The sequence below is a fragment of the Marmota flaviventris genome, chromosome 17, assembly GCF_047511675.1.
Source record: "Marmota flaviventris isolate mMarFla1 chromosome 17, mMarFla1.hap1, whole genome shotgun sequence".
NCBI classification, from domain to species: domain Eukaryota; kingdom Metazoa; phylum Chordata; class Mammalia; order Rodentia; family Sciuridae; genus Marmota; species Marmota flaviventris.
Window position 1 is genome coordinate 24,468,804 of NC_092514.1, and position 27,016 is coordinate 24,495,819.

Genomic DNA, 27,016 nt, shown 5'->3' on the forward strand with positions numbered 1-27,016 from the left:
AGAGACTCTGCTACTGCATGCCCTTCCCTGTTGTATAATTGCATCAAAACACCTGCTTTGGAGCATTTCATGCCAGGTGACACTGCCAGAAGATGGGTAATAATTTACTACTTCCAAATTTCTAAAACCTTCCTATTATATTCCCTCCCCTAATGCTGGAGATTGAACCCACGGCCTCACACTTGCTAGGCAAGTCCCCCTATTAATTATCTTTTAAGTCCAAAGCTTCTTCCAAAGTCCAGTCATCTCAATCTTCAATTATCATTTGTCTGGTTTTTCTCCCAAGACACTGGGGGAAGGGGGTAACCTATTTATTTAACCCTGCTGTTGGATCGGCTAAACACCCAATTCATAGTCAGGCCAGATGGAATACCAAAAAATGTTAGGTCTACTCTAGATTCATGCCTAGGGTTTCCTACAGCCTCCTCCCTAAGCATTCCACTTTATATTTCAGTAATGCCATTCAAAATTGTCTTATCACACCATGCTATTTCAGGCGTGGATGTATTCTCTACCTGAAATGTTTCTCCATTCCTTGCATTTGGAAAGCTCCTATTTTTCCTTAAAATCCAGCTATCATCTTTTCCAGACTTTCTTGCCCTCATCCAAAGAGCATTAAAATCTCCTGTACTCTTAGGTGCCTCTATCCCACACACATACTTTCAATGATAGCAATGTATTTGCTAACAGCTTTATGGCTCCTATTAGTCTGTGCATTGTCCTTATTTATTTCTGTCCCCGCACAATATCTGCACAATTTGAGAAAATGCTCAATAATATTTACTGAATTAAAACATAATTGATTCAACCTAACACATACTGGGCAGCAAGAACTCAAAACTAGCTTTAAAACTAAATTAATAAACCCCTGGAGACGTAGATAACTTGGAGTTCATTTAACAAAATCCACTTGTGAAGATATGGCAAGAACTCAGTCACAGATAAGAATATAGAACTCTAGGGACCAAGGTTGTAGCGCAGTGGTAGAGAGCACTTGCCTAGCACAATGTGAGGCACTGGGTTCAATCCTCAGTACCACATAAAAAAAAATAAACTAAATAAAGGTACTGTGTCCGTCTACAACTAAAAATCTCTTTTTAAAAAAAAAAAAAGACAAATTGCAAAACGACCCAAATATTAAAAACAACAAAAAAGAACACAGAACTCCAACTTCAGGGTGAGTACACCAAAGAGGGATGCGTATGGTTTTTAATAGAACAGAAGTATAAAGTAACTTTATATGTTAAGTTTAATTCCTTTGAGGCCTATTGCAAATTTTTCTTTCTTAATCAAGTCTTGCCTGATCACACCGTTTATTATTACCTTAACATCTGTTAGACAATCTCATAATTACCTTAAGTTACCAATTATCTTAAATCAGCTTGTAAGTGCTTTGAAAGAGATGGATCCTTAACACATCTTGTTTCCCTTTCAGGGCACTAAGACTAGCACCCTGCTCAGAGAAAGCACTGAACACTTTCAAAAATTAACTGAATGCCTACTATAATCGTCAGATATTGTTAAGCACTGGATAAATACTTATTGACCAAACACACCCTCCTCTAATGTGATTATTTCTTTACTAGGACACATTTGTCTGAACTATTCCACTCTTGGAGGTGCCATTATAGCATGGCAGCCCTTTAAAATGTTAACCCCACAAGGCTGGAGTCCTGTTGAGTCTGGATTCTAACATTCCAATTCTGCCACTAATTTACTTAAACAGTTTGATCTCTTAGGCCTCAGTTTTTTCATCTAATGAGGATTTGGACTATACTAAACTGACTTATAATTATGTCACTATACACTGTATGTACACTGATTAGTAAATAATACTAATTTTATAATCCTGTCCCTTCATCAAAGTTCCAAATTCCCACTTCACCTTCTCAAATATAGAGGTAATCTTATTTGTAGTTAATTTGCAGTAAGATATGACTAAGGACAAGTTTCATCCAGAAGCAAGGACAAGGTTCATCCAGAAGCAAGAGGGAGCTACATTTCAAAAGACCCAAAGAACTCACAGCCATTGTCATGTGCTACCAATAACTCCTCAGAGTCATTGCCTAAGTCTCCTGAAAGGGAGGAACCCATTTTAACAATCCAAATGAAGACAATTATAGGACACAAGATCTTTCCCCTAAATGCCCTAAAAATTGTGATAACATTTTAAATCCAACCCTAAAGAAACTGATTATAGAATGGCAATTATCAAGAATACAAGCAACAATAAATGCTGGCAAGGATGTGGGAGAAAAGATACATTGCTGGTGGGCCTGCAAATTGGTGCAACTACTATGGAAAGTAGTATGGAGATTCCTCAGAAAACATGGAATGGAATTACCATTTGACCCAGTTATCCCACTTCTAGGTTTATACCCAAAAGAACTTAAAATCACCATACTACAGTGACACAGCCACATCAATGTTTATAGCAGCTCAATTCACAATAGCTAAACTATGGAACCAACCTAGGTGCCCTTCAACAGATGAATGGATAAAGAAATTGTGGTATGTATACACAATGGAATATCACTCAGCCTTAAAGAAGAATGATAGCATGGCATTTGCAGGTAAATGGATGGAAATGGAGAGAAATAAGCCAATCCCAAAGAACCAACAGTATCTCTGATATGCAGATGCTAATTCACAATAAGGGGGGGTTGGAGAATAGAGGTACTTTGGACTAGACAGAAGGGAGTAAAGGGAAGGGAGAGGGTACAGGGATAGGAATGACAGTAGAACGAATTGAACATTATGACCCTATGTACATATATAATTATACAACCTGTATAACTCTATATCACGTACAACCAGAAGAACGAGAAGTTATACTCCATTTATGTATGATGGTCAAAATGCATTCTACTTTCATGTATAACTAATTAGAACAAATTTTTTAAAAAGATGTGCCCAATTTTAAAAAAAAAAAAAAGAAGAAGAAGAAGAAGAAGGAGCTGATTATAAGTTCATGGGCACTGGTTCCTGCATTTGGATATAAGTTACCATTTGAACTCTGGCAACTGAGTGTTAATGAGCAATTCAAATGTTCAGTTTCTGGTACACAATCCAATAAATCATGGTTTTGCAAAATGTTATGAAGACCAGGGATGACATAGGAAGCAATGTTCAACTACTATCAACTCTGCATTCCACAAGAAACAGTTGAAGAGAAATGAAAGGTTAAGTCTCTCTAGTTCCTTGATGGCAAAACCTGCCTTGTTTATAAATCCATCCACATCACCAGAAACATGGAACCCAGAAGAATCTCAATAAACATTACTTGAATTGACTTATAATCTCTCTTTCATTATTCCCTCTTTCCTTTAAAAGTATCACTTTCCTTTATTAACATCTGTATTCCTCTTTCAGGGACAGAGTAAGCAAAGACTTGTGGCTAGTTTATTTCTACCTCACAAAATGTACCACCATGTATTAACCCAAGAGTATAAAACCTATCATTCTCAGTTGTACAAAATTATCAGTCTGATGCATGCCAAGTTACAGTCAGTCACTTATGTAGGTAGCACATCAAAGAAGAAGGAGCTGATGGAACTTATCAGGGAAAATCTTAAGGAAATAACTGCATACCAGTGGCCTCAATTATCACCCAGCTTAGTAGTTTTAAATATAAATGGATAATAGAGAACCACCAAACAAATGGAAAAATACAGTAGCATGAACAAGTAAATCCTAGAACCTACTGAAACTGAGAGGAAAGAGAATTCAGGAAACAGAATTTTTTTCTGATAAAAGAACTCAGGAGGATTACCCCCCATATAAGTCCTGAGATGGGTGGGGGGTTTTATTTATTTTATTTATTATTTTAAAGGTTGGGGGAGAAAACCTGACCTGGTCAGCATAGAGTATAGTACACAGTGGCTCCAACCAGGACTGCAATGAAGAGAAGTCCCAGGATGAAAGCCTAGTCCATCAGGCCCAGAGAGCAGCTCAAATAGGATTGGCTCTGAGAAAAATAGAGAATCCCACAGAATAGACAGCATGCCTGAGAAACTGGATAAATCTGAGATTGTGATGAAGGCACATTACTCTGCCACCTATTAGAAAAAGAACAACTGAAAACCTGGTGGGGGTGGGGGGAATAACATAATGTGATCCTTGCTGGACACAGTGGCACATGCCTGCAATCCCAGTGGCTTGAGAGGCTGAGACAGGAGGATGGCAAATTCAAAGCCAGCCTCAGCAATGGCAAGGTGCTAAGCAACTCAGTTCATTGAGACCCTGTAACTTTATAGCTAATAACAACCTTTCCATTTTTTGGTCTTGAATTTGTGGTAAGTTTCTTACCTTGCTGTTTTAAGGCTCAACGTCTTGGCAAACAAGTTGCATTCTCTTTTTTATGCCATTTCTCATTTTTTAGACTTTGGTGATAATAATTCTTAGTGTTGGTCTTCTCAAAGTGAGTATTTCTTGTCTTTTTAGCCTATAATCATGCAGTAGTCACCTTAGTCCTTAAACATTCTCACTGTCATGCTTTAGATTATCCTTAGATCACATATAAACTGTACAGAGCTGAATGAATAGTGCTACTTCAGCATTCAACATTTTATTGGCTAGCAGGATAATTTTCTTTTGAATATTCAGTACTCTTTCTGTTATTATGCAGCACTTGACAATTCTGCTGCTGACTGTGTGGCCCATGAACCAGTGTCCTTATGGAAGTTTCTCATGACTGTCAGATGCTACTTTGGCATCTAACATCTATTTGAATGTACTATATTTGAATGTGGAACCAATCATTCTACAAATAAGATCAGGATTGTTTTCGTCTATAAATGTTTTTCAAATACCCACTTCAAACATTTCAGTGGTGAGGGAGGGTTTTTTGGTTGTTTCTAACCCATGTACTGTATAGAAGAACCTACTGGCAGTTACTGCTTTGAAGAGGGCTTAGTTAACTATTGATCCCTGGAGGACAGCACTGTTTACACCTCTGGGTCCAGTGCTATGAAGTACCTATTTGTCTCTGGCTTTTGGTTCTTGAACAGAAACATATTCTTAACATAACTATCAACTTTTCTAACCTATGTTCCCTGATGACAAGTTTTAAATAGCCATTTGCTTGAAAGTTTTTGAGAATCTAGGTTTAGCTCTGACATCCCCTTCGTCCAACTACTTTGGTATATTAAATAATTCCAGCAAAGTTATTATATGCTTTTACTTCATACATGCTTAATTTTCTTGCTGAATCTTATGTGGGCTTAATGTTGACCCCAATTTTTTTTAATGAACAGGCTACTTTCATAACTTGCTTCTTGGCCCTTCAAACTGTATTATACCTTATGCCAGATATCTTACTACTAAAATAACCATCACCTTTTCTAGAACAAACCAATTAAAAATATTTAACCAATAATAAGTCATGGGAGCAGCATAGCACAGTGGTTAAGAGACAAAACCCTGAAGCCAAGCTGCCTGAGTTTGAAATCAGGCTCCTCTACTTACTAATTGGGTGACCTTAGGCTAGTTACCAACTACTCAGTGCCCCATTTCCTAACCTGTAAAATAGGGGTGGGTAATTAGTAAAATGACGTTGTTATGACAATTAAATGGGTTAACATTTGTAAAATACTTGGAATACAGCCTGGCACACAGTAAACAGCATAAAGACTCATTAAATTATAAAAAACTATAATTCAACAGTGGACCTTTGAAGTTTAACCACAAAGTAAACAGGCTTTTCAGAATTTAAAACATGCAAATGATTCCTTAATATTAATTATTTCAGGGAGCTATACTCATATTCCTGTGATACCATCACTGCTAAAAATATTTCTAAAACTTCTTTTGGAATAGGCTTTATGAGCCAGGTTAAGAACTAAGCAAAAAAGTTCCATGGTTGCATCTCTTTACTTACTGCTTTCCAATTAGTACAATTCAGCTTGACTCTAATTTTATCATCAGACTTACCCTTTTAAGTACCAGATTCTTTACAAAAAAAAAAAAAAAAAAAAATGCACTACCACTGCAGATATTCACAAGACTGTTTTCAGGGGCTTAAAAGACAGTGTGTTCAGTTTGCCTCAAGTTACATTGGGAGGATATGTTCACTGTCATCTGAAACTATGTAATTGGAGATATTAAGGGTACAGAAAGTTAGCCAATATCAAAAAAAAAAAATTACTGGAACAGTACATCTATAATTTTCTGACATTGAAATGAAGGCAAATAATTGGGTATTCTTTGTTTCCCTTCCCTTAATACTGTGTCTTTCACGGGTAGGATAAGAAAATTATAACTTTTACATCGGGCATATCATACCCTATATGACCTTCAGATACCTAACAACTCACTTGGGTTTTAAACAGCCTATCTAAAATGCCTTGTTTACAAGAACACTACTCTTTGTATAATGGTAAAAAAAATCTATTTTATATGATACTGTATTCTTGTTAACAACTGTTAAGAGTGAAGTGTTCTTTGGCAAACACACACCCCCACCCCAGTAGATAATACACACCGAGTTTTACTTCTCCCAAAGGTGACATTTACAGATTTTTTTTAATTTTTCAAAGCCAATCATTATAAGGTGTCTCTTTTGGTTGCATGAGAAGCAATTTTAAGCTTGAGTAATCAACTTTATCTTAGTATGGTTTAAGAAAATAAAAAGTTTTGTAGAGGTCATGAAAGTAAGAATTAAGTTTTAATTAAGGTTTCTACTTATTTCAAATGATCTTTTTTCCAACTTCAACCTAAGAAACAATAAGCTACAGGTTCAGAAGATTTAGCTCCTTCTGTCTGAATCAGGTCAATCTCTAACAACAAAACAAGGGTTTTTTTGTTTTTATTCTTGTTCTTTATGTGCTCCAATTTTAAGTAACAATACTTTTAATAATAGTTCTGAACAGATACCACTCATTTACTGTCCCTTTGTTTCTCTACTGTATGACTTAATGCTGCATTTTGCTCCATCAACTTCAGGATTTAGCAAAGTCATAACCCAATCCCTTTTTAAGTGCACTGAAAGCAACATAATTTATCAGACAAAATAACCAGCCACCCATGAATAAGCTTCAGAGTAAGATTTTCTTTTCTCATAACTGAATAATTTTTATTTTAGGTAATTCTGCTCAAAAATAGCTGAAAAAATCATTTTCTAGGTTTTGGTATATTTTTGACAAGTCAAGTTTTTCTGCCTTGCCTTCTAGCTGAGACGGGTCTAAAAAATCTCCCAAAAAGAAATCCAGAACCTGAACCCTAGAAATGTAAACTCTGATTCAAGCTACGTCTCTCACCAGTTGGCTAAACCCAAGTATAAATCACTTACTTGCCCCCCAACTGGGCTCAATTTCCCCATCCAGAAAATGAAAATAACAGCAACCGTCACAAGATCAGCGTTCAAAGCTGATAGCAACGTAGTGAAATGCGTGAAGGAACTATAGGAATGGAATCAAATAACCATCAGTGAAAGAACCTTCACTTTCTTGGCACTTAAAGGGTTACCGTCGCTTACTAGAAAAAAAAAAAAAAGGAAGAGAACACAAACAACCTGAACCGGTTGGTGACACTTCGCTGAACTCCGAGGGGGGTGATTAGCAGTTTGGGGCGGGGAGTCACCGGAATGCCAATCTGAGACCTACGTGGGCTGCTCCCGCTCTCGACCCCCGCAGGACAGAGGCGCTGAGAGATCAAAATTCAACCAGGCTCCCAACAACCACAACCTCACAGCAGAAAGAAATTTGGGCAGGGGAGGGCAAAGAGCGCTGCTGCCACCTCGACTGTGCCACCCTTGCGCCACCAGCGCCCTGGCCCACGGTGCCACGTCCCGGCCTCCGTCCCCACCCTAGGACGCGGGCACATCTTCTGGAAGCCACCGGATTCTCTCCCTTGCAGGCGCCCCTGGTGGGCCACACCTCGGACCAGGGCAGGGAGGGGACAGTTACAGCGGTTGGTACAGTTGCCCCACGGACTGGCCGCCCCAGAACCAAGCCCTGGCCCGGTCCGGCGGAGCCTCAGATACAGCTCCCGAGCCGGTCAGGCTCCCCAGGGGAAGGCCTCGGCGCCGCCTGCCTGGCTCCGGCCCCTCGGAGCAGCCCCGCACAGCAGACTCACCTCCAATATGTCAACAGCGCATGTTCGCCGCCGCTCGACCTACGTCTCTGCACCGCTGGCCTGGCCAGGCCCGCCCAGCCGCTCAGCTCCGCTCCCCTCGGCAGCCCTGAGCTCCACTCCACGCACCTCCGCGCCCAGCTCCTCCCCGACACGTCAGGGTCTGCCTGGGTGTCCGAGGCCATTCTGTGACGCACGGGGGCGGAGTTCGGAGCATGCGCAGGAGTATACAGGCGTGCTGGGCGGGGCTGTGGCAAGGCTGGCGTCAAAGGGGGCGACCCGATCCCAGCGCGCTGACGTCAAGTCGGCGGTTCCTGCTGCGCAGGCGCTTTCGCACCCTGTGAGTGGTGGGTTTTAGAGCGCTGCGGTTTCCAGAGACTGTGTTACTGGGGAAAATGGTCCCCTAGGGAACTGAGAGGGTAACAGGGCGGAGCAGGTTCTAGCTCAGAAAGGGAACACATAAAGATGAACAACTGCTCAAGAAGTGGAAGCTTAAAGGAAGAAAGCCGTTTAAAAACAACTTTAGGAACTTTTGCTGTACCATGTATAATGCAATTCAAATTTTAATGCTCTTAGGATTGGTTTTGTGGGATTTCTGGAATCAATAAAAACATGTAAAATACACCTCAAGGTGAGAGCAAGTTGAGCCTAGGAGGCCCAGTTATATAAGGGAGACGGACGTAAACAGAATCAATGTAAGAGGGATTATAAGAAGTATCCAAATCAGTGAAGATGAAAGAAAGGGTTAAAGAGGTTTGTGGGAAGGATAGCACCTTGAACTGGACTCTGAAGGATATAGGGCTGAAACAAGTGATAATAGTAACGCACTATTGTTGCACGGTTTGTATATACTAGCAATTGTGCTAAGCACTCAGTCAGCATTATTTAATCAACTCAATGACCCCATGAGATAGGTACCTTATTCCCATTTTACAAATGAGGAAACAGACTCAGCAAGATGAAGCTGCCCAAGGTCAACTAGAAAGAGGAGCATTCAAAACTCAAGTTCACCCAGACTGAATTTTTAAACTCCAGAAAATACTATTTTCCATTACTATACTGCCGAGGAAATATTAATAATACCATTTGCTGGGCTAGAGCTAAGTGCTTTACATACGTCACCGCTCTCAATCCTCAAAACAGGCTGCAGTTATTACCCTCATTTTAAATATTGTAAAATGAGACCCAGAATTTCTGAAGTTTAAACCCAGAAAGTTCTTATTCCCAAGGCCAGTGACCTAGGACATTTTGGAAGCTCACTCAGTTTCTGGGGCTCTGCTTCCCTAGCTGAAGTTCTGCTCTGGCTGATGAGATCACCAGGCAGGGAGGTGATTAATGAAGGCTTTCCTGCAGTCCTGGTGCCAAGGCAGAACAGTCCCACCCCAAGAGGAAAAAATAAAGGCTACAGCTTTTGTCCCTGCCTCCTGGCTGAGGTGGTAGGAAATGCACTGAGTCACCTAATGGCAGGTTAGGCCCCTCAGAAAATGTTGGTGTCATCTTGCAAGTCACTCCCACATAGCCTGGACCTAGAACGACCAGTGTTTATTAGGATGGATGTGTTGATACCATCTTAGTGAATGGGCATTGTGTGGCAAAGCTCTCAAGAGTCTTGCACTGATCTCCTTCCTCCAGGCTGGTTGATATTTTTCTGTGGGAGATGCACCCTGGGGCAGAAGATGGTAAATAACATTCAGAACCTTTGCCCCACCCCCTGCTTCCAATATGCCAAATCCAAGAAAATAAAGTACAAAGGAAGATGGAAGGCAGCCTCAAAAGGAAGAAGTTTAAAAATCAGCCTTGTGAAGGTGGTAAAGGTAAATGAGGGTTGTCCCACCCTTCTACCTTCACAAACGATTAAGAAGTGTTTGCTGAGGTCTTCCTAGCATTGAGCACAGTCCTGAGAACATGCACAATCATCTCACTACCTTTACAGCCACAGACTCTGAGATACAGGAATCAGAGACCAATGGAGACTGACCATGTCATAGGGAAGGTATGGGATACAAGACCAAACTTTAGCTAATGAGGATGCTGGACTGTGGCCACATCACATACTTATAAAAGGTGATACAGTGCACATGGATCTGCTATGAAAACTCTGAGGAGATGAGATGAATTTAACCTTCCATTGGATCACATGAATAAAACATCTCAAAATCAGGGCCTTGATTCAACCTAATCTATGTTTCCTTGGCCAGCATTTTTTGCTAAGTGTTAAGGGCATAGATAAAGCTGGGCAAGGGACCCTCAATGGCTAGCTGGTTGCCAACGTCTTCTCTATATGCCTACCAGATGTTCTACCCCCACCTCCATTTTTTATATGTCTAAATCCCAAACAGCATCCTTTGCTTCCATTGAAATTTCCAAAACAATTTTTATTTCTATCAATGGTGCTATTATTCTCTCAGTCACTGAGGCACAAAGTTCTCCTCAAATCGCCCTTAATTATCTACTCCCCCTTCCCCCCACCACCTTTCATCTCATGTGTTCACCAAGCCACAATGACTTCCCCTTCAAAAACTCTCTCAAATCCATTCATTTCCCAGTTCCTTCCTCCTGTATCTTCCTGAGTCTAAAGTCTCCTATTTATCCATACCTTCTTTCCCAAATTTTTCTCCAGGGAATTTTTTCTTGTTCCAGCCCAGGAAGCCACAGATAGCCATCAGAATAGTGTTTCTAAAATCCCGTGGTATGAAGAGCATCCCTAGGTCTAGAACTTCTTTTAGCATCTTAATTTTGTGATAAAGTACTACTTATATAGTCTGGCATTCAGGGTCCCCAAAGCAACTCAAACCCACTTTTGCAATCTACATTCTACAGCTCACCTATGTGGTTCTAACCAGAGATGGAAGGTTCCTTTCCTCTCTGGGCTTATGACAGGCCCAGAGTCAATATGACATTGACTCCCACTTCACCACGCACTATGGCTGCTCCCTGGGCTTGGCCAGTCACTTATCCTTCAGCCTTTTGAAGACTTACTCATATGCTAACTCTTCCAGAAAGGATTCCTGACCTTCCTATTCAAAACCACAAAGTGAGCACTCCTTCCTCTGAACCCAAGTGGAGACCTTCATACTTCACAGAAGACCTTTTGGACAAGGAGGTTTCTCCCCCAAGAAACCAAAACCCACTGAGTGCAGGGAGTTGTTGATTGTCCTAATATCCCCTCAGCAAAAATAGGCCCTTTGCAAACATGCATTTAATATGCTCCAATGAAGCGAAAGAATGAATCAATGATTTGGTGGCTCAAACTTGAAATGCAAGACTGACAGAACTTTCTAGACAATTCCCCCAAATCCTGAGGGTGGGGGTGGGGCAATAAATTTTAACTTATGTGAAAGGCTGAACTCTGGTGATTCCAGACTATAAAAAGGAAGTGGGATTTGGGTCATAAGCAATTATATCTTTTCTAGAGCCCAAATCTTAAATCCTAAAGCACCTACAGCACCTGTAGTCCCCAACACAGTTGTTTTTGTAACATTAAAAATAATAATAATTATGATAGTTATTTTGAATATTAAAAAAAAAATTTTACTTGAAGACCAGCATGGTAGTGCATTCCTATAATCCTAGTAATCAGGAGGCTGAGGCAAGAGGATCACAAGTTAAAAGGCCAGCTTTGGCACCTTCGTGAAACCTTGTCTCAAAATAAAAAAAATAAAAAGGTCTGGGGATGTAGATCAGTGTTAGAGCACTCTGAGTTAAATCCTTAGTACACACCCTCCGAGTACACACACAAATACACATACACACTTAGACCTTGAGATAAGAAGTGATTTTAGAAAAAAAAAAATCTGTCATTCACAGCTATAAATTTAGTGCTTGCTAGAGGCATTGTTCTAAACTTTTGAAGATTCAACCATAACTTTAAAAGGCACTTCTCCTCCCCACCCACAGAGATTGTCTAATGGTGAAGGCAGACAATAAGCAAATAGACAAATTTATTCTGTTGGGTCAATTTATTCTTCTTGTGTCAAGAAAAATAACCAAGGTCAAAGAACAAGATGAGGCAAAGATTGCTTCCTGAGTGAAAATAGGGCTTAATGTTCATGGGATTTTTTTTTTCCTCTCTCAAGTTGTCAAGGCCCTTTTTAATAAAGGCCTGCAATAGAGATTTGAAACTAAAGACGAACATAACAAATATATGCAGATGCCTTAAATAGACAAACATAGTTTTTCATCATAGTGCCAGCCATAGAGCAGGCATTCAATATATATTGGTTGGAATAATGACTGGCTAGACAGTCTAAAAAATACTAGAACCTTTGGTGGGTGATAAATTTCCCCTTCCAGATTTTGATTGGCAGCCAGTTCATGTTTGATTCAGAAATTTCCACTTCTAGTTTGTCCCTAATCCTTGGCTCATACAGCCATGAAGACCCCAGCCTAGGGTATTCCTATACTACTTCAAAGGAAAAGAAAGTTCCATATGTCATCTTTGTTGCATCCTCAGTACCTTCTTGACTAAATGGCATTCACCAACCCACCCTCCCAAAGCAGCTCAGGCTCCCCAATCTCAGCTCATCCATCAAAATTTATCCCTTCAGCCAGATGCAGTGGCACACAACTGTAATCCCAGCGACTTGGAAGGCTGAGGCAGAAGGATCACAATTTCCAGGCCAGCCTCAGCAGTTCAGCAAGTCCCTAAGAAACTTAGAGAGACCTTGTCTCAAAAAGTAAAAAAAGGGTGGGGATGTAGCTTAGTGGAAAGCATCTCTTGGTTAAATCTCCAGTTCAAAAAAGAAAAAAGTGGGGCTGGGGATGTGGCTCAAGCAGTAGCGCGCTCGCCTGGCATGCGTGCTGCCCGGGTTCGATCCTCAGCACCACATACAAACAAAGATGTTGTGTCCGCCGAAAACTAAAAAATAAATATTAAAAAAAAAATTCTCTCTCTCTCTCTCTCTCTCTCTCTCTCTCTCTCTCTCTCTCTAAAAGAAAGAAAGAAAGGAAAAAGTGGTCTCCTCAGTTTTAAACTGCAGTTGGCTGTAAGTTAACAGAAAGGCAAGAATTGGGGTGGAGATGGATTTTATGTGTGGTGTTTTAGGTTGCAAACCTCCTCCTTCCTGTTTCTTCCCCTTTCCACCATGTCTGTCTGAGAATCCCACCTGCTTCTGGCCCTTGCACCCCTTACCAGGAAGGTGCTTTACCCTCTGCAGGCTTCCAGATGTAGCCTGCCATAAGATAGCTCTCAGAGGTAAGAAAAATGAGCACACAATTTGGGTGGAACCAGTTAACAGGCCTTCCTATCGAGGTCCTGCCCTGGTTGCTTGTATCTAGAAGGAATAACTGAAATTTCAAGGGTCTCTGCCCAGTCTTTTCTATTTATCGAAAACTGATATCCTGCCGCACACACGAATCTCCTGAAGTTGGCCCTGATTTCTTCCCCAGCAGCCTACCTGATTGGTGGACTTCCTCCAGATCAGGAACCTTGTGGTTTTCCTGGCTCCAAAACCTCTGTTCTCCCAAACCTCACTTTCCACTGTCAGCACTGGGTACCAGCCCCTAGAAAGTCTCTACTCACACCCCAGGGTATCATCTGCCTCCCCAGGAAAGAATAGCACAACACTCTGAATTGCTAATTTGGTTAACACCTGGCAACTGCAGCTGTTGACATCACACCTACATAAACAGTGTGACTATCCCTGGAGAAAAACGGATATCTGCTCTCATACCTTTATGCAGACAAGGCGGCACCAGGTTCACCTACTCCCAAACCATACTGACGAAATGATAGGGTTGAAAGAAATGGAATGTTTCTTACTACCCTGATTATATCAGGCAATTTCAACCTAATTCCCATTACCGGGTAATCCAGTGAGTCAAAGTTACCAGAACCAAAAAGATCTTTTATTTAACCACTCCACAAATATTTATTAAGTGCCTAGCACTGTTCTTAGCCCCAGGGATAGAGCAATTAACAAAAGAAGCTAAGTCTCTTCTGTGAAGACTTTTTTTTGGGGGGTGAAGATTTTCTAACATGAAAAAAAAAGGGGGGGAAGCAGAAGGGAAACAGAAAATAGATATGCATGAGTATGTAGGGCAGTAATATATACTAATGAAAAAAAAATAGGGCTTTGCAACATTTTGCATTTAAGGTAGCATTTAGGGAAGTAGCTCTTACTTATTTATCTGTAGCTCCAATACCTGACTTGTAGTAAGCACTTAAAATTTGTTGAATGAATAAAAAACTTTCAATGAATGTTTTTAAGTACTGAGTTATTTTTATTTTAAAAAAAAAAACTCCTTCAGTTTCTTATTTTTTAACATTTATTTATTTGTTAGTTTTAGGTAGACACAATATCTTTATTTTACATTTATATGTGGTGCTAAGGATAGATCCCAGCGCCTAATGCATGCTAGGTGAACACTCTACCACCGAGCCACAACCTCAGCCCCAAGTTCTGAATCATTTTTACTGTTCTCCTCTGCTACTCTTTCTTTCTCCTTTTTCTTTTATCAAAGCTCTTTCACAATTTATAATTCTAATAAAGAACCTCTGATCTTAAAATGAGCAATAAGAAACAATTGGCAAAAAAAAAAATACAGGTGACTAACAAACGTATGAATCATATTCCACCTCAGTCCTAATCAAACCCATTCAAAGTAGAATAGCAAAGAGACTCCATATTTCACCCGACACATTTGAGATTTTTAAAATAAAGAAACTGTGGTATATATACACAATGGAATGTGACTCAGCATTAAAAAAGAATAAAATTATGGCATTTAGGTAAATGGATGGAGTTGGAGAATATTATGCTAAGCAAAGTAAGCCAATCCCAAAAAAACAAAGGCCAAATGTTCTCTCTGATAAATGGATGCTGATGCATTGGGAAGGGGGAAGCATGGGAAAAATGGAGGAACTTTGATTGGGCAAAGGGGAAGGAGGCTAGGGAGGGTGCAGGGGAGCAAGAAAGATGGTGAAATGAGATGGACATCATTACCCTAGGTACATTACCTAGTTACATGTGTGACTGCACATATAGTGTGATGCTACATTGTGTACAATCAGAGAAATGAAAAGTAGTGCTGCAATTGTGTACAATGAATCAAAATGCATTCTGCTGTCATATATACCTAATTAAATAAATAAATTAAATACTGGACTACAAAATGCAGAAAAGAACACAGAGAAACCAGCACCCTCTTGTAGAGTGCTGAGGAGGTATGTCACTTGCAGTGAGTTTTCTTGGCAATCAGTTCAGCAGCATGCTATAGTTTGGATGTAGAATGTCTCCCAAAGGATCACTTATGAAAGGCTTGGTCCCCAGCCTGTGAGGCTATTGGAAAGCATAGAATCTTTAAGAGATGGACCCTAGTAGGAGGTCTTAGATCATTGTGGGGATCCCCTCAAAGGGGATTATGGGATCCTGGTTTCCTCTCTCTCTCTCCCTCCTCCTCCCCTTCCCTCTTCATCTTTTCCCTCAGTCATGAAGTGAACAGTTTGCATACGACATGCTCCTGCCTGCCCATGATGTGATGCCCAACCTTCTACAAGCAGAGACCTAACATCAATAGGTCTACTCTACCATGGACTGACACCTCCAAAATTATGAGCCAAAATAAGTCTTTTCTCTTTATAAGTTGATTTCTCAGGTATGGTTACAGTAACAGAAAACTGACTAACACAATGTGTATCAAAAACTTTAAAATGTGCAATCCCTGGGCTGGGGCCGTGGCTCATTGGTAGGGCGCTCTCCTTGCACATTCGGGACCCTGGGTTCGATCCTCAGCACCACATAAAAAATAAATAAGTGAAATAAAGGTATCGTGTCCAACTACAACTAAAAAATAAATATTAAAATAAATAAATAAATAAAATGTGCAATCCCTGTGATCTGGTATTCCCCTTCTAGGAATTTACCTGAAGTATGAAAGATGTGTGCAAATATTTATCCAATGGTCTAATGGGATGTGCACTAAAGTGTTGTTTAGCAAAAAAAAAAAAAAAAATCAGAAATAACCTAAAGGATTGATGAAGTGGAATTATGTGATAGCTACACAATATAATAGTATGAGATGTTACAAAAGAGTATTAACAATGAAAATGTTCACAATATACAGCTGAATAGGCAGTTGACTCAATATGTATAGAATTCCATTTCTGTAAAGCAGGAAAATGCATATACATTACATATTAGAAGAAAAGCCTAGAAATGATGTTAATAGTGATTATCTCTGGAAGATGAAATCACAGGATAATATCTCTCTCTCTCTCTCTCTCTCTCTCTCTCTCTCACACACACACACACACACACACTTCTTCCTTTCTTTTTCTTTTCTGCATTGTGAACAAAAATATACTAAGTGTATACTTTTTTAAAGTTTAAAAATAAAAATGCATCCAAACTTAACAAGATAATTTCCTGAACATTCTTTGCAAATGATCCAAACCATTTCCTAAGCCTAGAGATTTAGGAATTTTTTAATCTAGCCTTTGAGCTAAGAGACTCCAGTAGAGAGAACAATGACCTGAGTACTCATGTCAATAAAGTTTCAATGGGAAGGCTCCCAATTCTGTGGGCTGAATCATAAGAATCTTCTACTATGACTCCTTAATTAGTCCAACCTGATGATATAAATAATTATACAATTTCCTCCTGTAAACATATATGCTGATTCTACAGACATAAAAATTCTACCCTGCAATCTTTTCAACTTCAGAGCTTTGAAACACCTATTAACTGACCCCAATGGTGCACTGAATGGTAGAATCGCCTGGAACATGAACCATAACTAATCAGGAAGGTAAAGATTGCTTTTTAAGAGGTCACTTGTTGTCTAATAAGAGGGAAACAATACCCCTACCATTTATAATTACAGCTTAATAGGTTAAAATGACAGTCTATGAAATCTCGAGGGAATTTCACTCTAGTTTTCATCAATTCCTATATGATATAACACGCATCTATAATACAACACAATGTTCACTTTGAAAATTAGAAGAGGTTGTGACCTTGACATGGGAAACATTTTCTGCTCATAACAGAGAGACTGGACATTATTCAGATGTTCATAACACAGAGGCCAATTTGCCTCATAAATGTGGAATTGCAGAAATGAAACACCCAGGTGTTGTGTTACTCACAGAAAGATGTTCCTCCTATAAAAAGAAAACAAGCGTCCCCTTTGGAGGTGAGCAGGCCAGGAAAAGAGAAGATATTCACTTAAGTGCTGGGGGGAGGGGTTGGGGGGGGAGGGTTGGGCAGGGGAGCCCTTTCTCCAATCATGTTGCTGTTTCAACAATTTTCTAAAGAGAGTGTTAACAGGATGGTTATTAAAAACACTGATAAAAAGATATCAGAGAAAGCAGTGTCCAAGCTGGAGGCTCGGACACATAGGGAAGGTGATCAAAGGTTGGCAGTTCCACCCTCCACCCACAAAGGTGCAGGCCCCACCCCTTCTAGGGTTCCCTGCCCTGATGTGAGAATACAGGGCCTCTGCCCATTGCTATTCTCTACCTCCACCTTCAGATCACAGCTGCTATTCTTCTTGGCAAATCAGCCTCATCACTGATGATTCTGTTCAAGTTACTTCCCATCTCTGGCCTCAGTTTCTTCATCTGTGAAATGAGCAGGTTGAACCAGACGACAATTATTGACAGTGCTCGTGAATCAGGACCCATCCTGTCATCTAGCCAAGAATCCTTCGGGTGGGGCTGAGCACCTGCCCCTCCTTGGCTAGTCTGACAAACATGATGGCAGGAGTCAGGCCACTCTTTGGTGAGTGAGGCTAAGTGGCCAGGGATCGTCTTATTCAATGCCAGTACTCCTTTCTCTATCCTACAGAATTGCTGAGCTTGCAGAATGTATTCCATTAAGAGCTTCTAAGGTCCACTGCATTCATTTCCTGTGGCTGATGTAACAAATGACCCTAAACTTGGTGGCTTAAAACAATACATATTATTTCTCTTACAGTTCTGGGGGGGATCAGAAATCCAAGATGAGGCTTGCAGAGTTAAAATCAGGGTTGGTTCCGTCTGAAGGTTCCGGGGGAGAATCAGTTCCTTGCTTCTGCCAGTGTCTAGAGGACCACCGGCTTGGCTGGTGGCTGCGTCACTGCAAGAGCTGCTGCCATCATCCCTTGGCCTTCTCTGACTCAGATCTTCCCGACTTCTTCCTTGGACCTCTTGATAACATTGGGCCCACCCATATGATCTGGAATAATCTCTCCATTTCAAAATCCTCCACTTAATCACATCTGCAAGGTCTCTTTGGCCATATAGGATAACACAACTATGCATAGATCCTGGAGACTAGGATATGGACACCTTTAAGGCCTATTATTCTGCCACCCGATTCTGATATTCCAGTTCCATGAACCACCTGCATGATATTTGCCACTTCTGCATATCATCTTCAAATTTTTCTTTTAGATCAGCTCACTTTCCTAAAGATGAGCTTAAATCCCTCCTTCTCCTTCTCCTAAATAATCATGTCTATGAATCCATGGCATTGACTGCTGCTCGTAGTTGCCTGATATTCCTTAAAATTAATATGTGACCATTATTATCTCAGATGTTCATCTCTGTACCTCCTAAATCACTTTGTGTGCCACCAGTAGTACACAAACCATACTTTGGGGAACAAAAATAGAATTCAGCCTCCTGATTTTTACCAAATAGGGCAATTTGTCCAAGAATGCACACCAACAAATTTTCTGTTACACCCACAACTTCTTCCTCCTGTCTCCACGCTCATTAACCACAACTTGAAAAGTACATCAGCTTTTTCTTAATGGCATCCCCAACACAGATGATTCATTCATACAATCTTACTTCCCTTTCTTTGACACTCATGGACATCCAGAATCTCACTTTGCATTTGAAGAGCAGGTTTTTCTGTCAATCAAGATTTCATGCATCTGACTTATCTGTGTTTAACAGTAGTCTGTTTACTTGACCCACATCTGGCCAGTGGCCAGGCCCTGGGGAAGAATAAACTGAAAAGGGAGGTCAGTGGCCAGCGGTGACTTTGAACTATGCCCCTTGGCATCTCTCCCAGCTGCAAATTGAACTTTGAAACCACTTTTGAGAAGGCAGAGTTCTTTCTATATACAGAATGTGGGATGACATAATTATCCTCTTACATAACACTCAACATGCAATAAAAATAGCTAGCATTTATTAGATACTTAGTGTGAGACAGGCCTTATGACAAGTGTTTTACAAATATCCATTCACAATAACCCTGTGAAGTAGCTATTAGTGGTCCCACTTTATAGATGAGAAAAACCCAGTTTCAGAGAGGTTAAACAACTTGTCCAGGATTACACAGCTAGTGTGACAAAGGCGGTATTCAGAGAAGCCCAGAGATATAAGAAGAAAGAGAAAACATCTGATAAATCAGAGAACTGAGATGTTGAGCAACTTGCCCACAACATAAAATTAGTGTTAGACTCAGGGGCAGAAATCAGACCATCAACTCTCAAACCAATCCTTTCCTCTAGATTTCCTTTTTTCCTTTCTTTTTCTTTTTCTTTTCTTCCCCCGCCCCAAGTACTAAGGATTGACCCCCAAAGGTGCTTTACCACTGAGTCACATTCCCAACCCTTTTTATTTTTTGAGACAGGATCCCACTAAGTTGCTGAGGCTGGCCAAGAACTTGCAATCCTCCTGCCTCAGCCTCCCGAGACTCTGGGATTACAGGTATGTACCGCCAAGCCCAGCTGATTTTCTCTCTTTTAAGCTATTATTTCTTAGGTGAAGATTCTGCCTAATCTGTTTCTTTTTTCTCATCATTCCATATATCAGGCCTTCCTCTGTGCTTTTGTCTGTTATCATTTTCCCTCTAAGGAAAGGCTGTGAAGGTACCTAAGGAGAGTTCCAGAATGACCAGTAAGGGATTGGCTAAATCAATGATCATACATGCACATAATGGAATATTATGCAGTTGCTAAAGATGATGTCATAGAGCCACATACACTGATATAAGAACAAATCATGGTTTAGTAAATTGAAAGTATGAATGCAAAAGAAAATGGCTCCACTTTTATTTTTATAAATATATACCCACAGGAAATAAAAGACTGAAAAGATATATTTATAAGTGGTGCCTATCTCTAGATGAGTTATATATTATTTTTGTGTTTATCCATATTTTCCCAATTTTACACAGTAAACATATTATTCTTTATAATCCAAGGAATGAAAATCATCAAAAACTCTAGACACAATCATTAAAAAATGCTATTTTCCATCCAGGTGCTCTGGCACACTCCGGTAATCCCAGAAATTCAGGAGGTCGAGGAAGGAGGATTGCAAGTAGCCAGCCTTGGCAACTTAGTGAGGTCCTAAGCAACTTAGCAAGACCTTGTCTCAAAATAAAAAACAAAAAGGGCTTGGGATGTGGCTCAGTGGTAAAGCACTCCTGGGCTCAATCCCCTATACCAAGAAAAAAAAAAAATGTCTGTGCTCTGAGTCTAAACCTATGAGAAAATAAAAGATCAACCATAAATCATACAACTCTTTACAGAGCTGGCCATGCATTTGTAACTTAACAATTCTCCTTCTCCAGTAGAAAAATGAGCAATGGATATAAATGGATTAAAAAACAGAAGAAATACAAATGGCCAATAAACACAGAACAAGGTCCTCAACCATGATACCAATAACTTTTAAAAGTATAATAAGTAGCTTTGGGTGTAGCTCAGTAGTTCAGTGTCTGTTTAGCATGCAAGAGGCCCTGGATTCCATCCTCAGCACCAAAATCAATTAATTAATAATTTTTTAAAATTAAAATGACAAAATATCACTTTTTGCCTTTCACATTCTCAAAGTTTAAAACAAATTAGGCCTCGTGCTGATAAAAGTGTAAGTAGATTCCCTCCTACCGCTCCAGTAGGAGTAAAAGATGCTGTCACAAGTTACCGTGTTGGATTAAATACATGTATCTTCACTTCCTCCCCCGAAACCCTACACAAAAAAAGATAAAACAAGGATTTTCAAAGGTATGAACCCACAAGGACGGAGTATGGCAAAGGAGACAACAGAGGACAAGAGACATCTGCAGAATCTTGAGATCCTGTGAGCAGATGGGTGAGTGGTAGGGATGCACCGGGTCAAAGAAGACTGGAAACTAGATCCCGTCGGAAGCAAGTGGCACTGTGCCTCTGAACTCCAGAGAGGCTCCGGAACTGGAGGCGCCAGCTACTGCAAAAAGCAGACTGGGGGTTGGGGGCGGGGGGCTAAAGACAGGAAGAGTTCTTGAAAGTATGGTGTGTTTTTCAGAGCATTTAGACTGTGGACTTCAAAGCCCAAGTCAGATCATTTACCTGACTCTCACCCAGCAGGTAAAGGAAGTTTATTTTTTGGAGAAACTAAACTAGAGAAGTTCCATACTTCAGAGGACTGGGTACAACTGAGGGTGGGGTTAAGTCACTACACTCTAAAGGGAAAGGGAAATTGGGGAGAAAATCCTCTCCAAACCATACATTGAATGATGAGACCCCAGTGCCTCTCTCCTGGTGGCCTCCAAGAATACTGGCAACTTGGCTTGCACCATCCAGGTAAGAGACCAGAGAATTTTTCATGAGGTCTCCCAATCACATGGTTCCATTCCCCACACTTAATCACCCTACAAAGAAACCCCCAAACCAACAAGCGCAGACACACACACACACACACACACACACACTCACTCATGCACACAATTGCTTAGAATCCATGAGGCTAAGGATTCCATCCCCAGCACCATAAAAATAAATAAATAAAAATGAACATTGAATAAGAAATCACCAAACAAGTGAGGAAGACTTGGGTGTGAAAGACAGGACAAAATAACACAAAAGAAATTTAGGAACTATAACCCGGCTCTGTGGTGCATGCCTGTAATCCCAGTAGTTTGGGAGGCTGAGGTAGGAGAATCATGAGTTCAAAGCTAGCCTCAGCAACGGAGAGGTGCTTAGCAACTCATGAGACCCTGTCTCTAAATAAAATATACAATAGGGCTGGGGATATGGCTCAGTGGTCGAGTGCCCCTAAATTCAATCCCCGGTACCAAAAAAAAAAAAAAGTATGACATCTTTAGGAACTATAGACACAGGGTACAGAAATCCAGGGAAAAAAAAATACTTCAATAAATATCTTTAGAGAAATAAACTTCATGACTTCTTCAGGAAGCAGGAACACAGGGTCACAAAAAGAAATGAGAACAAAAGCCCTTAAAAAAAAAGTGAGGGTCAAAAAAATATGTGAGTGTTGAAATAAACATATTTATTTGAAGGGTATGACCATAAAATTAAGAAAAATGTCCCAAAGTAGAGAACAAAAGAAAGCTCTCCTAAATAGGAGATTAAAAGCAAGAATAAGAACCAAGATGTAGCTCAGTGTTAGAACACTTGCCTAGCATGCACAAGATCCCGAGTTTGATCCAAAACTAAAAATAAAAAATAAAAGCAAGAATAAACTCAAATGTATGAAATATGATGTCAAAAAAAGAATAAACTCCAAATCCCAACATCCAAACAATAGAAGTTCCAGAAAGACAGAATAAAGAAAAGAAATTATTATTATTATTATTTTTAGATCTTTTTGTTACTGGGATCTAACTCAGGGGTATTTTGCCACCAAGCCACATCCCCAGCCCTTTTAGTTTTTTAGAGACAGAGTCTCACTAAATTGCTGAGGGTCTTGCTAAATTGCTGAGGCTGGCCTTGAACTATAGATTCTCCTGTCTCAGCCTCCCAAGTCACTGGGGTTACAGGAATGCGCCACCATGCCCAGTAGAAGAAATTATTTTTAAAATAATAACAATTCAAGAAAATTTTCCGGAACTGAATAACATGAAACCCCACTGAAAGAATCTCTAAGTGTATAGGGAAATGAAAGAAAAAACACCACCACAAAGGAAATTTCAGAATCCCAGAAATGAAGACACACTCCTAAAGACTTCCGCAGACATCAAACCAGGTCACCTTCAAAAGACCAAGAATCAGATAACTTAAGATTTCTGAACAATGTACTAAAAGCGTGAAGATAATGACATGTTGTCTTAAAATATGGAGGAAAATCATTTTCAACTCAGTGTTCTAGATTAAGCCAGACCCTTAAACAAGGATAAGGATAAGGACCTTTTTAGAGACAGTCAAAACCTCAAAAAAATTATCTTCTATGTAAATTGGAAGATGTCTGTCACCCAAATAAGAAAGTAAACAAGGAGGAAAATGTGGAATCCATACAAAAGGACAAATACATCATGATTCTACTTATATGAGGTACTTAGAAAAGTCAAATTCACAGGAACAGGAAATAGAACAGAGGTGTCCAGGTACTGAGAGGAAGGGGAAATGGGGAATTAGCATTTAATAGGTACAGAGTTTCAGTAGGAGATGGAGCATGGTGATGGTTATACCACAATATACATGTACATTTATACATTAAACTGTACATTTAAAAAATTATTAAAATGGTGCTGTATGCTATATGTATTTTACCACAATTTAAAAAATGTAAAATTTTTTAAATCTTTAAAATTTTTAAAATTTAAATTTTACCACCCAGCACAGTGGTACATACACATAAATCCAGCAACTTGGGAGGCTGAGGCAGGAGGATTACAAGTTTGAGACCAACGTCAGTAATTTAGTGAAGCCCTAAACAACTTAGTGAGAACCTGTCTCAAAACTTAAGAGGTTGGGGTTGTGGCTCAGTGGTAGTGCACTTGCCTAGCATGCATGATGATTCTCAGCACCACATACAAAAATAAAATATTTGTTGTTCCATCAACAACTAAAAAATATTTTTTAAAAAAAGGATGGCCTGTGGCTTTGTTTTTTTTTTTTTCTAAAAAAAAAAAAAGCTTAAAATATAATAAAAAAATAGATGGGCTGTGGATATGGCTCAGTGGTCAAGCACCCATGGATTCAATTCCTAATACCTTAAAAAAAAAAAAAAGTTGGGGATGTGACTCAGTGGTTAAGTGCCCATGGGCTTAATCCTCAGTATCAATAAATAAATAGATAAAAATAAATTAAATTTTTATTTGAGAATGTGAAATGGCATCTGGAGATGTAGCTTAGAGGTACAGTGCTTGCCTAGCCTGCTCAAAGCCCTGGGTTCAATCCCCAACACTAAAAAAAATAATAATAATAAGTAAAATGTCAAGAAGAATTTCTTTGAATTAAAACTGGGATCCATAAAAAAAAAAAAAAGAGGATTCATACAAGGGAATGAAATGGAAAGTGGATTTCTAAGATGATGTTTAGGAGAGTCTGAGAACAACACTATGCAGTAGATCTAGGCAGCAATCAGACCCGACCAGAGCACTAGGATGAGGCTCCCAGGAAGATGTCCCTGAGCAATGGAAGAAAAGAAGGGAGAGACAAAGGGGGGAAGGAAGGAGGGAAGGAAGAGATTGTCTGATGTGTCTAATCATGTGGATAGGAATTTAGTAACTCTGTTGGAGAAGAATCAGTGATATGTATATAAAAACTAAGCAAATAAGCTTGGTGAGGTGGCGCACACCTGTAATCCCAGCGGCTCTGGAAGCTGAGGCGAGAGGATTGCAAATCCAAAGCCAGCTCCACAAAAGTGAGATGCTAAGCAACAGCAAGATGCTAAGCAACTCAGTGAGACCCTGTCTCTAAATAAAATACAAAATAGGTCTGGGGATGTGGCTCAGTGGTCCAATGTCCCTGAGTTCAATTCCCCATACTCCCCGTGCAAAAAAATAAAATAAAATAAGCAAATGAAAAAACAGGCATCAACTCCTGGAAAAAAAAAGAAAGAAAGAAAAAAAAGGAACATTATCATGATGATGATGATCATTGCATAGATCAGAGAGTGGCAATTAGACAGTAACAGCATAGTGTCTATATAACAGTTCATCTCCTGAGCATTTATCCTAAGGGAAAAAATAAGACTAGTAGGCAAGTATGTATATTGAATGGTGTTTTCTACAGCACTGTTCATTATTATAGAAATAAAATGGAAACCTCCAACCATATATTGATAGGTTAATGAAATTATGGCATATGCACATAATTGGAATACTACACAACAGTTAAGGATAAGTATTTATGAATTAACCTAAGATGACTCAAGAGACAGTAACTGAAAAAAGTTACAGGACAGTAAGTAGAATTTGACATTAAAAAAAAAAAATAATTGAGGGGCTGGGGTTGTGGTTCAGTGGCAGAGCACTCGCCTAGCACATGCAAGGTCTGGGTTCATCCTCAGCACCACATAAAAATAAATAAAGGTATTGTGTCCAACTACAAATAATAATAATAATAATAAAATATTTTTTAAAAATATATTTAGGGGCTAGGGTCATAGTTCAGTGATAGTGTGCTTGCCTATCACGTGTGAGACCCTGGGTTCAGTCCTCAGCACCACATAAAAATAAATAAACAAAATAAAAGGTATTGTGTCCATCTACAACTAAAAAATTATTTTAAAAAAATTATTTAGAAGTCCATAAGTAGCTCAGTGGTAAAGTGCTATTCTAGCATGTGCCAGGTCTTGGGTTCAATTCCCTACCACCTCACACTGCAAAACAAAAGGAAAAAAAAAAAAAAAGCCCAGAAGTCTGTAGGGATAAAATTGTAGATGATCTTTAGTTTCTCTCTATTGTAATGCTTAAATTTTTATCAACTGTCATATCATCTGGAAAAAATTTCATCTAACTCCATTTATAAAATTAAATAAAAGCAAATTAACGCCACCAACCCTGGTGGCGCATGATTATAATCCCAGCAACTCAGGAGGCTGAGGCAGAAAGATCCCTTATTCAAAGCCAGCCTCAGCAACTTAGTGAGGCCCTAAGCAACCTAGGGAGACTGTGCCTCTAAATAAAATATAAAAAGAACTGGGGGGCGGGGCTGGGGATGTGGCTTAAGCGGTAGCACGCTCGCCTGGCATGCACGGGGCGCTGGGTTCGATCCTCAGCACCACATAAAAAGTAAAATAAAGATGTTGTGTCCACCAAAAACTAAAAAATAAATATTAAAAAAAATCTCTCTCTCTTTAAAAAAAAAAAACTGGGGATGTGGCTCAGTGGTTAAGTGCCCCAAGGTTTAATTCTCAGTACAAAAAGAAAGAAAGAAAGACAGAAAGAAAAATTACCCCCAAACCCTCAAGAATCTTAGAGTTTACAAAATACCTTTACAATCACTGTCTTAAGCAACACAAAAATTCAACAAAATATAATGTTTTGACATATGTGAGACCCCAGGTTTGGGTTCCATTCCCCAAGACTGCAATAAGTAAATAGAACAAAGAAAATCAAATTAATATGATCAGAATCTTTGAGACGTGAGGACAGACAACGTAGTTTCAAGAAGCCATCAAAGCAAACCCTTAGTGGCAGCTATTACAGGTATATAACCAACTTCATAAACTGACCTCAGCCTTTGACAATCCCCCCACCACACAGGCAGACACCAGGAGCCCCCCACCAGGGCATCTCTAGGGCCAGCCCTAAGTACTATGGAAACATCACCCTGATTTAAAGCATGTAGGTAACCTTAGGTACCTGGGGAGAGGAATTCATAGCAGCAGGGCTGAGGTTTTACAGGCTGTGACAAAGCCTTGCATGAGGTCAGGACCAGGGTGGCCCTTGGCTTCTCTTAGCCCCTCTTAGCCCTGGCTCAGACCTTCTTGAAACCACCCCTGTCTCCCCACATTCCTAGGCACCTGGTCCTGGGTCCTCTGCTGATCTGGTCCACAGGAGCACACAGGTCCACGCTGTGAACCAGCTGAAACAAAGCAGAAGTCAACAGGAAGAGTAAGAATCACGGGCTGACAAGAAACTCAGGGACAGGAAGTGATTTAGAGCCAGGAAGGCTGGGGCCTGCTGTCTAGAAGTGAGGTAACCCTGGCAGCCTGTGGCTCAGTGGGAGTTGAGCAAGACTTCAGTGCTTAGGCAAGAGAAGAAGGAAGCCAGGTCCAGCTCCTCAGCCAGGCTTCCAGGGCTCCTCACCTCCCCTGTGTACACATAGGACACAC

At 40.0% G+C, this 27,016-nt stretch overlaps 1 protein-coding gene across 8 annotated transcripts in view; it reads right to left on the reverse strand.

The window, feature by feature from the left end:
* Positions 1-26,794, reverse strand: part of Ndel1 (nudE neurodevelopment protein 1 like 1) — an 81,003-nt gene extending 54,209 nt beyond the window's left edge. For 2 of the 8 annotated variants that reach the window (XM_027946824.2, XM_071602902.1), the window contains exon 1: positions 8,074-8,237. Coding sequence is in view for 4 of the 8 variants with exons in the window: in XM_027946820.3 (XP_027802621.2) it covers positions 26,544-26,561 (18 nt within the window). In the remaining 4 variants the exon portion in view is untranslated. Of the gene's footprint in view, positions 1-8,073; positions 8,238-26,543; positions 26,643-26,704 lie in introns of those variants that run through there. The other 6 variants (XM_027946823.3, XM_071602904.1, XM_027946821.3 and 3 more) reach the window with 5 other exon arrangements.
* Between the last annotated feature and the right edge of the window lie 222 nt (positions 26,795-27,016).